Source organism: Octopus bimaculoides, chromosome 26 (assembly GCF_001194135.2).
Source record: "Octopus bimaculoides isolate UCB-OBI-ISO-001 chromosome 26, ASM119413v2, whole genome shotgun sequence".
NCBI lineage: Eukaryota > Metazoa > Mollusca > Cephalopoda > Octopoda > Octopodidae > Octopus > Octopus bimaculoides.
Genome location: NC_069006.1, coordinates 13,306,545 through 13,320,257, shown reverse-complemented (window position 1 = coordinate 13,320,257; position 13,713 = coordinate 13,306,545). Strand labels below are relative to the sequence as shown.

General features: G+C 38.9%; 1 protein-coding gene across 1 annotated transcript in view; it reads left to right on the top strand.

Moving 5' to 3' along the window:
* LOC106872584 (vigilin) overlaps window positions 1–13,713 on the top strand; it is a 59,969-nt gene that overhangs the window by 33,613 nt on the left and 12,643 nt on the right. Inside the window, exons 9-18 of the mRNA XM_052976915.1 lie at window positions 1,242–1,349; window positions 3,510–3,614; window positions 4,836–4,914; window positions 6,122–6,261; window positions 7,214–7,432; window positions 7,705–7,791; window positions 9,244–9,375; window positions 10,250–10,468; window positions 11,436–11,522; window positions 13,280–13,414. Coding sequence (XP_052832875.1) covers window positions 1,242–1,349; window positions 3,510–3,614; window positions 4,836–4,914; window positions 6,122–6,261; window positions 7,214–7,432; window positions 7,705–7,791; window positions 9,244–9,375; window positions 10,250–10,468; window positions 11,436–11,522; window positions 13,280–13,414 — 1,311 coding nt within the window. The remainder of the gene's footprint in view (window positions 1–1,241; window positions 1,350–3,509; window positions 3,615–4,835; window positions 4,915–6,121; window positions 6,262–7,213; window positions 7,433–7,704; window positions 7,792–9,243; window positions 9,376–10,249; window positions 10,469–11,435; window positions 11,523–13,279; window positions 13,415–13,713) is intronic.

The window sequence follows — 13,713 nt, the reverse complement described above, 5'->3', positions numbered from 1 at the left end:
ACAGCGCTAACTGTTTTCAACTGAATAGACGTCAGTGATTAGTAGAAATTATCGAAATAAGACAATTTTTTTACATGAAATAAATTCGAATACAAAAATATTTTTCTGTTCTATAACACAAAATAGATAAGTATACGAAGTTTAAAAGTCTTTCCGTACCAAAAACACTACATAAAACATAAATGAAAACTGGCGCCCCCGTTTTAAAATAGATCTATATATTATTTATAAAAAATACAAAATGGGACAAGAACGCAAAACATCCAGACAGTTAGGTGATACAAAAAAGGGACAACAAAACATCCAGATAGATGATACAAAGAAAACAAGGACGGGTCATATTTATATAAAAATTTGTGTGTGTGTGTCAGGTCACTTGTGCTGTGTCTCATCAGTGCTACTGGCAACATGGAATTCTGTACAGCCTGTTGTGTGGTCGGGTCATCAGTGATTAAACCTGCATCCCCACTGGGCTGGCCTGGTGAGGAGGATTGCTAGAAACCCAGCAGGACTAAGATCAAGGCAAGGATGAACATAGTGTAGGTTCAACAACTATCTAGCAATAGCATGGGCCCTCAGAAACTCCAGGTTGATGCCTGGTGTGCTGGAAGACCACTGAGAGTGAGGCACCCCTCAGATTTTGTTAAAGCTTGTCTTTAGGAGAAGGTCACTCTGATATAAAACCAGGTATGCAGGAAATGGCATTGGATATTTTGGGAATCTTTGGCTTGCACTTGAGATCATGGGGCTCCCACATTCCTGAGCCTGCGACCCATATTGATATGGACATCTTGCCCTGGCCTCTTTCTGGATTATGACACTAGGATGGAGAAAGGCTTGTTAGGTGCTTTGTGAAGTTGTCTGGTGGGCAGTAATTTCTTGCAGAGCATTACTGGCATTTTTCATGGGCAATGGTCAGTGATGGTTTTTTTCAGTCATGAGTGGACAGCCATCATTATTATCATCGTCATGATCATATGCAGATCTATCTATCTATCTATCTATAAATCTATCTCTATGCATACATACACACACACACGCCTAAATATAAACTAGAAGTGCACAAAGCAGCCAGTGTTGAATGTATTATGCAGATGTACAATCATATTTAACACATTTGTTGCTTACTCAGATGTAGGAAGACCATATCCTGTGGAATATGATTGTGTACACGTGTGTGTGTGTAATGTTTATACAAAGTCAAAGTTTTTGTCTTATTGACCCTTTCCTTTTTACTTCAGGCAAACAGTGTGATTGTGGAAGAAGTGAAGGCCCCAGCCTGGCTTCACAGGTTCATTATTGGCAAACAGGGTTCCAATATTAAGAAAATCACGCAAAACACTCCAAAGGTAAGATCATTATTATTATTATTATTATTATTATTATTATTATTATTATTATTATTTCCATTTCACTTCTCAGAGCTCTCACTTTCGCTTGCTCTGGCTAATTCTGTAAGAGCAGACAACAACCTGTAGTGAAAGGTCTCACATGGTCTTCTTCTATGATGCTTAACACCCAAGTCTCAAAATCCTCACTCTCCCCAATGTTTCCAGAGGTGAATTATTCAAACCCCAAAGAACTCCTCTCAACATATGGCTATGATGCTCCCCCATTACTTCTGCTCGTGATCAGAGATGCACATATCGTCAGCCACCAAGGGACATGCTCAACTGGTTACGGTCAAACAACTGACAAGCAAATCTGTGGCATTGAGCAGAATATTTACTGTAGCCCATCTTTTATAACAAGACAAAAGAATATACATGATGACACTTCGAATCAGTTAATATCAGAAGCCATGAGAGCCAGTGCTTGGTACTGCATCAGGGCTATAAAAGAAATCATCATCATCATCATCATTATTATTATTATTGTTTTTATATGCCTGGTGGCCATGGTGAAAGAGGTATGGTGAATGAGATTGAAGGGGCTGAAGACAAACGCCTTTTCTCGACCAATCCTTGATCAACTTCTTTAAGTTTTACTTGAAAAGGAAAATAAAGGTGGAGGGGGAAGTGTTGTCTTCTAACCAGTTTGCTGAAAGGCGGATGAAAGCGACGAGAATGGTGCGACTGAATGGGCTTGCCCTGAGCATATGCATGTAGTTGGAAAAAAGGTACATGCCCCAAAAGTCAGAGTACCCATGGTTTTTTTATGAGGTTTTTCCATGAGCAGCCCTCGAACATCCAAGTGCACCAATTACTATTGATATTACGTCTGCTCTCTTTATTGATCACAACTTTCATATTTCCCACTTCAAATCGTCATAGTTGTTTATTTTATCTTCTTTCACATTGATCCTTTTGTCACTGGGGCATACTACGTCGATTATCATACATCATCATCATCATCGTTTAACGTCCGCCTTCCATGCTAGCATGGGTTGGACGATTTGACTGAGGACTGGTGAAACCGAATGGCAACACCAGGCTCCAATCTAATTTGGCAGAGTTTCTATAGCTGGATGCCCTTCCTAACGCCAACCACTCAGAGAGTGTAGTGGGTGCTTTTACGTGTCACCCGCACGAAAACGGCCACGCTTGAAATGGTGTCTTTTATGTGCCACCCGCACGAGAGCCAGTCCAGGGGCACTGGCAACGATCTCGCTCGAAAACCCTACAAAGGCCAGTCAGGCGGTATATACCACAACAATATCTGGTTTCCGATGTCAGGTTGAGTGATCGAACTAGATCCCACTACATCTCACAGGATTTTGCAATTCTCATTCTCGGTGACTCCTTCTGGGGTTTGCTCATACCACGTTGTTGCTCTTTGCAGGCCATGACCTCCACAGAGCTCCCAGTGGATCATTCTTGCCACATTGTCATGGCATCATTTGTATTCTCGTTGTGCCGATTTCAGGCATTCATGAATGATGTGCCATACCATTTCACCCTTCTCACCACACATTCTGCATTTGTCACTATCGACTGCCCCCCCCCCCAAAAAATTCCAGGCTTTGTGCTCAGAATAGAAAAGAATATTGCTCTTGTAACTAATAATTAATATACATATATATATATGTATATGTATATATATATCATTGCTATTATGCAAAAGTGTCGTAAGTCCAAAACATTGCTTTTTCAGCAAATGAAAAAATAGTTTCATCATTCCATTTCTTTTTAGATTAGAAACAGTTTCAGCTTAACAATAATACTTTGTTGGGAGGCATAAAATCGTAACTCCATTCAGATGTGATATTTTCAGTCAGAAATATCTTTGCAAAACTGTCATATATGGGACTTACTACACTTTGACAGTTTTCATCTGAAGCAGCTGGAGGTATGATAGTTTGACCAAAAGAACTGGCTATTGCATGAAAAATTAAATATTGAAAAAAAACCAAAAAAACATTTGGCCAAATTTGGACATATGACAGTTTAACATAATAGCAACGATATGTACATACATACATACATTCATGCATACATATGTATGAAACTGGTTGTTCTTAATTTTTATTCCTCCTCCTCCACTGTTTTTTTTTCGTTTAATTCCTTTAGGTTCACATTGAATTCACTGAAGGGCAGGACAAAATCAACATTGAAGGACCCCCTGATGAAGTTGAAGAGTGTGTCCAGAAACTGTCTGAGTGTATTGAGGATTTGGTAAGTATGTTCAGCCGCACACTTATTATTCACAAACTCACTCATTTACTGGGGGAGACCCACACACACACAGAATAATATACAGGTTCATGTTGTCTTCTCTCTTCTCTCTCACTCTTACACACACACACACCCACACATTCTCTTTATCATGCAAACTGTCTGCACACACACACACACACTCTCTCTCTTCTTTGCATTGTTTCTGTCTGTCTTTATCTCTCTTTTCTCACATATGCATACATATACACACACACACACACACACATCTATGGCCAGCTTGTTTCAGCTTCTGTCCACCAAATCCATCTTACCCCCCCACACTTTGACCAGCCTGGTGGACATTTGCCCCGGGTGTCATGCAGTGGAACTGAACCTAATACCACATGGGTGGAAAGCTAACTCCTTTACCACACGGCCATCTTGATGCAAATATGAATACTTACTTTCTCTTTCTTGCACGCTTACACTCTTAACACTTTCATTACTGTCCCCCCCCCCCACTCCCTTCACATATCTTTCATTTTTTACTTGTTTCAGTCATTAAGCTATGGCCATGCTGGGGCACAATCTTGAAGAATTTTAGTCAAATGAATTAAGTTCAGTACTTTTTTTTAATGCTTGGTACTTATTCTATTGGTCTATTTTGCTGAACTGCTAAGTTATAAGGATATAACCACACCAACACCAGTTGTCAAGCGGTAGTGGGGGACAAACACTGACACAAAGACACATACAATCACACACACACACACATATGTATGCACACATATGATGGGCTTCTTTCAGTTTCTGTCTATGAAATCATCTCTCAAAGCTTTGATCATTCCTAGACCATAGCAGAAGGCACTTGCCCAAGGTGCCACAGAGTGGGACTGAACCTGGATCCATGTGGTTGGGAAGCAAACTTCTTACCACACAGCTATGCCTGCACCTATGCTAACATAATTACTCTCTCTCTCTCTCACCCAAACGTTCCAATTGTCTCACCACCATTTCTCTCTCTGTCTCCTTCTCATTCATATTTCCCAAACCAATCCAGAATATTCTAAAGACCAAACCAATCGATAGCAACAATACATTTTCAATGAAAAAATTTGGTTTTTCAAAGAATGACTTAAACAAGTTTCCAACGATTTATTTTTATTTGTATTTTATTTTCACTTTTAAAAATTTTAATTAATGAATGAATCAATTATTTTTTGTAATTTTGTTTTGCAGAGGAAAAGAATGGCTTTTGCTGAGATTGAAATTGATCAGCGCTTTCACAAACATATCATTGGGAAGAATGGTGCAAATAGTAAGTGTTGGAGGACAATGTTTGGGGGTGGGGATGTGTGTGTGTTGTGTGTGCATGTGAAGATGTATGCGTCTGCATGTAGATGTGAGTGCATATGTAGATGTGTTTATGTATGCAGGTGCAGCTCTGTGTGTGCATGTGTTTGTTCATGTGTAGATGTATGTGTGTTTGAAAGTGTGTATTTGCATCTCTGAGTGGGATCTCTCTTGCAATTTGAATTTATTATTATTATTATTTAACATTCATATTCCATTCTGGCATAAGTTGGATAGTTTGACAGGATTCGATAGGCCCAAGACTTCATCATGCTCCAGTGTTTGTTTGACACAATGTGGCCCTTGAGCTAGAAATTATTGACTTAGTCATGATGATGGGGAAGGGAAATTCTAACAGAACCTGTAGTTAGGCAAGCAAACTGAGGCAAGTTCAATGCTTACAGTTCTTTGCCGACAGTGCACCCAAAACAGTAGCTGTACCAAGGTTTGATCTTGTAAACCTTGTGTTTAACTGTCTAGCACCTTAACTTCATACTGATCATAATTCTTGTTAAAGATTTAGAATTATGTGTTTATTTAAAGATTTTGTGCCTGAGGCGGGAACGTGATTATCTTCCCTTTGCTGGGTCATGAGGTACATAGGTCAGCTGTGAAGGTCATGAGGTGCAGAAGTGAGTTGTGAAGGTCATTAGATGCCGAGGTCAGTTGTGAAAGGTATGAGGTGCAGAGATCAGCCCTGAAATAAATAATTTGGTCAGACAAACTGGCAAATTTTTGCTAGAAACTGGGCCCATGGAGAATGCCTGCTGGTGGACAAAACTCCTCAAGGAAAAACACACACAGGTTCCTGCTGTTAAAAGATGGTGGTTGTTGATGTCAAGCCAAATCAATTAGTGAGGGATATATTGTGAGAGCTTACAGGTCTCACCATCCAAATTTGGGCTGTCAATGGTGCAGAGGTGTGGTTTGGGCAGAGAGACATATCTTCAGCAATTGTGAGGGACTGGCGCCCTATCCTGGATCCTGCAGGATTTTCAATGTTGACACAGCTACTGACTATTGATCTGTCTATTTTTTGCTATAGAAAGTCTTTCATGAAAATCAGAGTTTTCATTACAAAATTACAATCATAAATAGCAGCCGTTGTTTGTTTGTTTCTGTCTTTCTTTGTTTATTTACATGTTTATTTATTTGTTTGTTTGTTTGTTCAGTTTCTAGAATCAAAAACGAGACTGGTGTGGCTATTCAGATTCCATCAGACAGTGACAACAGTAACATTATTAGGATTGAGGGAGATCCAAACGGTGTACAAAGAGCCAAGCAAGAACTCTTAGAAATGGCTCAGAGAATGGTAACTGCTCTTTTCTCTCTTCTTTTATTTTTATTCAATGTGTGTGTTATTTCTTTACTACCCACAAGGGGCTACACACAGGAGGGACAAACAAGGGCAGACAAACGGATTAAGTCGATTATATCGACCCCAGTGTGTAACTGGTACTTATTTAATCGACCCCCGAAAGGATGAAAGGCAAAGTCGACCTTGGCGGAATTTGAACTCAGAACGTAGCGGCAGACGAAATACCGCTAAGCATTTCACCCGGCATGCTAACGTTTCTGCCAACTCGCCGCATGTGTGTATGTGTGTGTACAGCTGTGATTGTCATCTTCATCCTTTAATGTCCGTCTTCCATGTTGGATGGTTTGACCAGAGCTGGCCAGTCGAAGTGCTATCCAGGCTCCAGTTGTCTGATTTGGAATGGTTTTTCTGGCTGGATGCCCTTCCTAATGCCTCTATTGAGTTTTCTATTAATACTGACAGTATCCTTGAGAATATTGCATTACACTTAACTACCCCCACACTACCCTATAATAAACCATACTGAATGACTCCACATCACACTACACTACTTTAAATTTGACCATCTTACACTGAGCTGCACTGTGCCACCCTCTACTAAACAATGCAGTTTTGCACTACATCATAGTGCTCTTGAAGGACTACTCAGCACTATTCTATAAACACAATAATCCTTCGACTATCGTGGGTGTTATGTTCCCAAACCCCTCGCGATTGGTGAAAATCTGCGAAGTAGAAACAGTACTGTACTGTATATTTTTCTTAATTATTTGCAAAACCACACCACAGAGGAATCAACATAAGCTTAAATAATAAACCGTGATAGGTGAACCACGATATGGCGAGGGATTACTGTAATTAAAGTTTCTGAATTTTATCTAAGATCAAATGTTTGGTTTCCAGAAAATAATTTCAGCCCCTTTTTTTTAAATCTTTCTTTCTTTAGGAGAATGAAAAAAGCAGAGATATAATAATTGAACAGCGCTTCCACAAAACCATTATCGGAGCTCGGGGTGAGAAGATCCGGGAAATCAGGGATAAATTTAATCAAGTCCAGATCAGCTTCCCCGATGCTGGAAAGAAGAGTGATGTGGTTACTCTGCGTGGTCCAAAGAACGATGTCGACAAAGCATACCAACACCTCAGTCAATACCAACAAGAACTGGTCAGTTTTTTTATGTTTGTATATGTCATGTTTGTTAATGCATTTTGCAATATTTTTGAAGCTCTGAATTCCTGTGAAATTTGCCCAGGTGTGGATTTGTCATGAGTTTATTTTCACCAATAATACAGAATAATCCAGATCAACCTTTATTTAATCCCATCTGATAAAGCTTGTGGGCGTATCAGAAACCCAGTGTTTTTATTTATTTATGTTCCTTTATTTATATTTATTTATTTATTTATATTTCTTGGCATTCAATCTTTCTTTCTCAGGTCACCAACAATTATCAAGCCCAGGTTCAAATATTCAAGGAATTCCATAAAAACATAATCGGTAAAGGTGGAGCCACAATTAAAAAGGTAATTTCTCTCTCCTACTCTCTCACTCACTCTCTCACATTAAAAAAAAATGATAATTAACTAATTACACATGATATAGGTACAGGCATGGAGGCTGGCTCTGTAACTGTGATTCAAGTCCAATCCTGCTGCACAACATCTTGAGCAAATGTTTTCTACCATCACTGCAGGTTCACAAAGCCTTGTGAGTTGAACTTGATAAATGAAGACTATGTAGAAGCCTATACTCTGTGTGTGTATATATATTTATACACACACACACACACACACATACAGTAATCCCTCAATTACCATGGATGTTACATTCCAAAAACCCCTGCAATAGGTGAAAATCCACAAAGTAGAAACAGGCGCAGGTGTGGCTGTGGTAAGTAACTTGCTTACCAACCACATGGTTCCAGGTTCAGTCCCACTGCGTGGCATCTTGGTCAAGTGTCTTCTACTATAGCCTCAGGCCGACCAAAGCCCTGTGAGTGGATTTGCTAGACGGAAACTGAAAGAAGCCTGTCGTATGTGTGTGTGTGTGTGTGTGTGTCAGTGTTTATCCCCCTAGCATTGCTTGACAACTGATGCTGGTGTGTTTATGTTCCCGTCACCTAGCGGTTCAGCAAAAGAGACCGATAGAATAAGTACTAGGCTTACAAAGAATAAGTCCTGAGATCGATTTGCTTGACTAAAGGCAGTGCTCCAGCATGGTCGCAGTCAAATCACTGAAACAAGTAAAAGAGTAAAGAGAATTTGTATGTATTTATTTTATTATAAATGCAAAACAACACCACGGAGGAATCGACGTAAGCTTAAATAATAAACCATAACAGGTGAACCATGATATCATGAGGGATTGCTGTATATATATTTAATAAGCACGAGATTTAAATGTGAGCTACTTCTATAAGTTTCATGTTCTGACAATACAATAGTTGAGCGAGTTTCTATCGAGTGCTGTGTGTTGCACAATCTTTCAACCATTGTGCTATCAGATGAAACCTACAGCAGCCCACATTTAAATCTTGTGTTTATTAAATGATGGGTACATTTTTTCATTGGTCCTGTCAATAATGGAACAGTACATGCATGAAAGATGGATGTTAAACGATGATGATGAGGATATATGAATAAAAGATTCAAACACTGGTAAAGAAACTGATACTTTAGTGCTTTGGGACTGCCCCCCCCCCCACACACACACCTTGTGATATTTGTTCCACCTGAGTTGCAGAAACAATCCCTTGTTACCCTTACTGTTGTAAAATCAATATCTGTGATTGACCCATTAGAACCAATAACTCTCTGATCCTGTAAAATTTTTCAATATCTCTGCACCCACCCACCTACTCAGTCCCTTCCCCACCCACCCACCTATTCAATCCCTTCCCTTGTCCCGGCCCCCCACCTACTCAATCCCTTCCCCAGGTTCTGCTGAGAAATGATTTTTGGTTTTCCTTTCTGTAGATTCGTGATGAGACTGACACTCGGATCGAGTTACCTCATGAGAATATGAATTCTGATATGATCATTATCACTGGCAAGAAGGCCAATGTGGAACTGGCCAAGAAGAAGATCGAAGCAATCCAGAAGGATTTGGTAAGGAACGGTTTTGTGCTCAAAATTATTATTTCATTTTAAATAATTTTCCATCCTTTTTTAATTCCTAGTTTGAAGGATTAACCCTTTAGCATTTAAAATAGCCATGTCCAGCCAAAATATTCTCACTGTCTGATCTGGACTCTCACACCTATCCTGCAATGTCATTTTAAAACTAAACAATCACATCATTGAAATCTTAAAGCAATAAGATAATGCACGATTAATTGAAAACAATTGGAATAAATAAGCATTATATTTAACAGAGTAATCTGAATGCGAAAGGGTTAAAGAAAATATCTAATGTCACCACAATTGGGCCTTTAGCATTTAAACTGGCTAGATCAGACCTCTCACACCTACCCTGCAATGTCATTCTGAGAATAAACAATCACATCGTTGAAATCTTGAAGCTACAGGATAATACTAGATTAACTGAAAACAAGTAGATAAGCATTACATTTGACAATAATTTGAATATTAAAGGGTTATTTGACAATAATTTGAATATCAAACCAGTCATATCCAGCCCAAATATTCTCCCTATTTTATGTTCAAACCAACCAGATCTGGCCTCTTATACCTACACTACAATGACATTCTGAAAATAAACAATCACAGCAAAATCTCAAAGCTATGAGATAATGCAGGATTAACGTGAGGTAGACATAGGTGCTATTTCTAGCTTAGCTAAAAAACGTTGCCATAATGAGTTTAGATTAAGATTGAGACTTTCTGGGAAAACGCTTTTGGAAGTGGAGGTTCCTGACCTCTGGAGTGTATTGTGATAGGATAGAGCTAGACTGGTTGGAATTGTATAATGGATAATAATTACTTAATTAGAATTTTAATTTTTTTTTTTTTGTTCTTTCAGGCTAACATTAAAGAGATCACTGTTGAAATTCCATCAAAGTTCCACAATTCCATTATTGGTGCCAAAGGCCGTTTGATTCGCGCTATTTTAGATGACTGCAGTGGTGTACATATCCGCTTCCCACCTGAAGGAAGTGCCTGTGATAAAGTCGTGATTCGAGGACCACCAGAAGATGCAGAAAATGCTTGCAAACAGCTGCGAGAACTGACAAGTGAAAAGGTAGGAAAAGGAACAACAAGCACAACAACATTAATAATAATAATAATGATATTAAAACAACTTTCTCTATGCTTCACTCCTCCTCTACTTTGTCTTTTATTTGAACAGCTACGTCTCCTTCCCTCCTACTCCACAGTTGTGTCTCTTCTCCAGTCCATAACTACGTCTCCTCTCTCCTCTCCTCCCTCCGTTCCTACATGTAATACTAACTTAGAGATCAACCCCCAACATCTGGAAAACACAAGCACAAGACCACCCTGCCTTGCAAAGATGCACCAACAGAGGTGCCACCTACAAACAGAACAGGCTTGCAGAGCCTCAAAGAAAACAAGTCCAGAGCCAACCCCTTGCTTTCAGTGCCTGTAGACCATCCATGGCCAACCTGCAGCAGAGCCTTTTGAGCACGCATCGGACTGAATGCCCACACTGTGCTTTGTCTTCTTCTCCCATGTGATGTCCTTTGTCATCATTGACAACAATGGATGAATTACAGTATCTATATCCAGCCATAGTAAAATTAAAAACCAATTAAAAAATCCACTTTGAATTGAGGAATTGTAGATTTTGCTCCATGTCCGAGGTCTGCAGTTTCTCTCCGATTTTATGCCATAAAACAACACATTTCACTTTGTTGCCATATTTTAAACCCTCTATCATCTAAACCAGTCATATCCAGCCCCAAGTATTCTCCCTGATTTATGTTCAAACCAACCAGATCTGGCCTCTTATACCTACACTACAATGTCATTCTAAAAATAAACAATCACAGCAAAATCTCAAAGCTATGAGATAATGCAGGATTAATTTAAAGCAATTTGAATAAATCAGGATTACATTTGACAGAATAATCTATATGTTGAAAGATTAAACTAACTTCTGATTTATAAGCCAGAATAATGATTTGATTAAAATAGTTTTTCTACTAATTAAAAGATTTCTTTTTTTTACCATTTTCTCTCTCTTGTAGCAATTGTCCAGCTATACAGCAACCATTCGAGCAAAACCAGCTTACCATAAATTTCTCATTGGCACCGGAGGTAGTAAAATTAAGAAGGTGAGTTAATTTTGGGCTTAATTTTTTGTGTGTTTTTAGTGTTTTGTGGCATTTTTCCAGTTTTTAAAAGCTGAACAGGTATCATATGTTCGGTAATTAAATGAGAGAAATATAGAAGGCTTCTTGTTTGTCTACACATCAAATTCACTGATCCCACACACAAACACATACATGTGTATATATGATCTTACCTACAAGTGTCAGCGATCATGGACCTGCATACCGAAGTCTAAGGGTTCGTAATTTTTCCAGGAACAAGTGATACCATCCCCTTCTGCTGGTTTACTTAGTTCCTTCTACTAGCCTTCTGCCTTCCTGAGCTGTTCCTAAAGGTACAGGGCTTTTTAACCTTTCCACGGGGACTGGTCCACATGGCATCAAAGCTTGTCCACACAATACTGAACCAGTATAACACATATCTAGGGGGTCTGTACCCCCTCAGTTCGCTGTACTTTAGCCATAGGACCATCTTCTGCTATTTGGTTCACGACTAAAACCTTTGTGAGATATTACCACCCTGGGGCCAGAACAGAGTAGTGGTAACTAAGCGGTAATTCCTGACTCTCCAACACCCTTGAATTCTTGGACTGGAGTATTCAGCCCACTCCCTCTAGATGCAGTTTAATGTCTTGCTTGAGATAATTATTTTCTCCAAAAGCATTCACAGTGGAGAGCAAAAATGCCAAACATTTGGCAAACAATATGAACTGTTGGTGGTTGTTATACAAAGTGATATACATGCAAGATATAGCAAAAGGTGCATTAAGATTTTCTGATTATTTATTTAGAATTATTATTATAATGATAACGAGAACTGACTGAATTGTTAGCACACCAGACAAAATGCTAAACTGTATTTCATCCATCTTTACGTTCTGAGTTCAAATTCTGTGAGGGTTGACTTTGTTTCCATCCTTTCAGGATCAAAGCCCTCTCACCCAAAATTTCAGGTTTTGTGCCTATAATAGAAAGGATTATTATTATTATCATTATTATTATTATTATTATTGAGGAAGGCAACATGCTGGCAGAATCGTTAGCACACTGGACAAAATGCTTAGTGGTATTTCACCTGTCACTATGTTCTGAGTTCAAATTCCACTAAGGTCAACTTTGCCTTTCATCTTTTCAGTGTCGGTGAAATAAGTACCAGTGAAACACTGGGACCAATGTAATCAACTGGTCCCCTCCCCCAAAATTTCAGGTCTTGTGCCTATAGTAGAAAGGATTATTATTATTATTATTATTATTATTATTATTATTAAAGAAAGCATCATGCTGGCAGATTGTTAGCACCCCTGGCAAAATGTTTAGTGGCTTTTTGTCTCTTTACGTTCTGAGTTCAAATTCTGCCAAGGTCAACTTTACCTTTCATCCTTTCGGGGTCAATAAAATAAGTACCAGTTGAACACTGGGGTCGATGTAATCAACTAGTCCCCTCCCCCAAAATTGCTGCCCTTGTGGCAAAATTTGAAACCATTATTATTATTATTATTATTAAGGTAGCGAGCTGGCAGAATCATTAGCATGCTGGGAAAAATGCTAAGTAACATTTTGTCCATCTTCACTTTCTGGGTTCAAATTCTGGCATGGTTGACTTTGCTTTTCATCCTTTCTGGGTTGCTGAAAGAAGCACCAATTATGTACTGGTCAATTGGGCCCCCATCCCTCGAATTTCAGGCCTTGTGCTTGTAGTAAAAGGTATTGTTGTTGTTATTATCCATTATTATTATTATTATTATTATTATTATCCTTAGGTTCGTGAAAAAACTGGTGCTAGAGTGATTTTCCCCAATGAACATGACAGTGATCCTGAACTTATCTCAGTCATTGGCAAAAAGGAAGCTGTGGAACAAGCCAAAGAGGAATTAGAAAATCTAATCAAAAATTTGGTGAGTAGTCTTCATTCTTTAAAAGACTTGGTCTTCTTCTTCTTGTCTCTTGTTTAATTCTTTGGGGGTTTGACTGCTACTAGTATTATTACTACAACTACTATTTTTTTCTACTACTACTGCTATTACTACCCCCACTACTACTGTTACTACTACTACTACTACTATTAGTACTGTTACTACTACTACTATTATTATTACTACTGCTACTATTACAACTGCTACTACTACTACTACTACCACCACCATCACCACTACATCTTGTACTGCTATAACCACAATAACTAACCCCCCCCCCC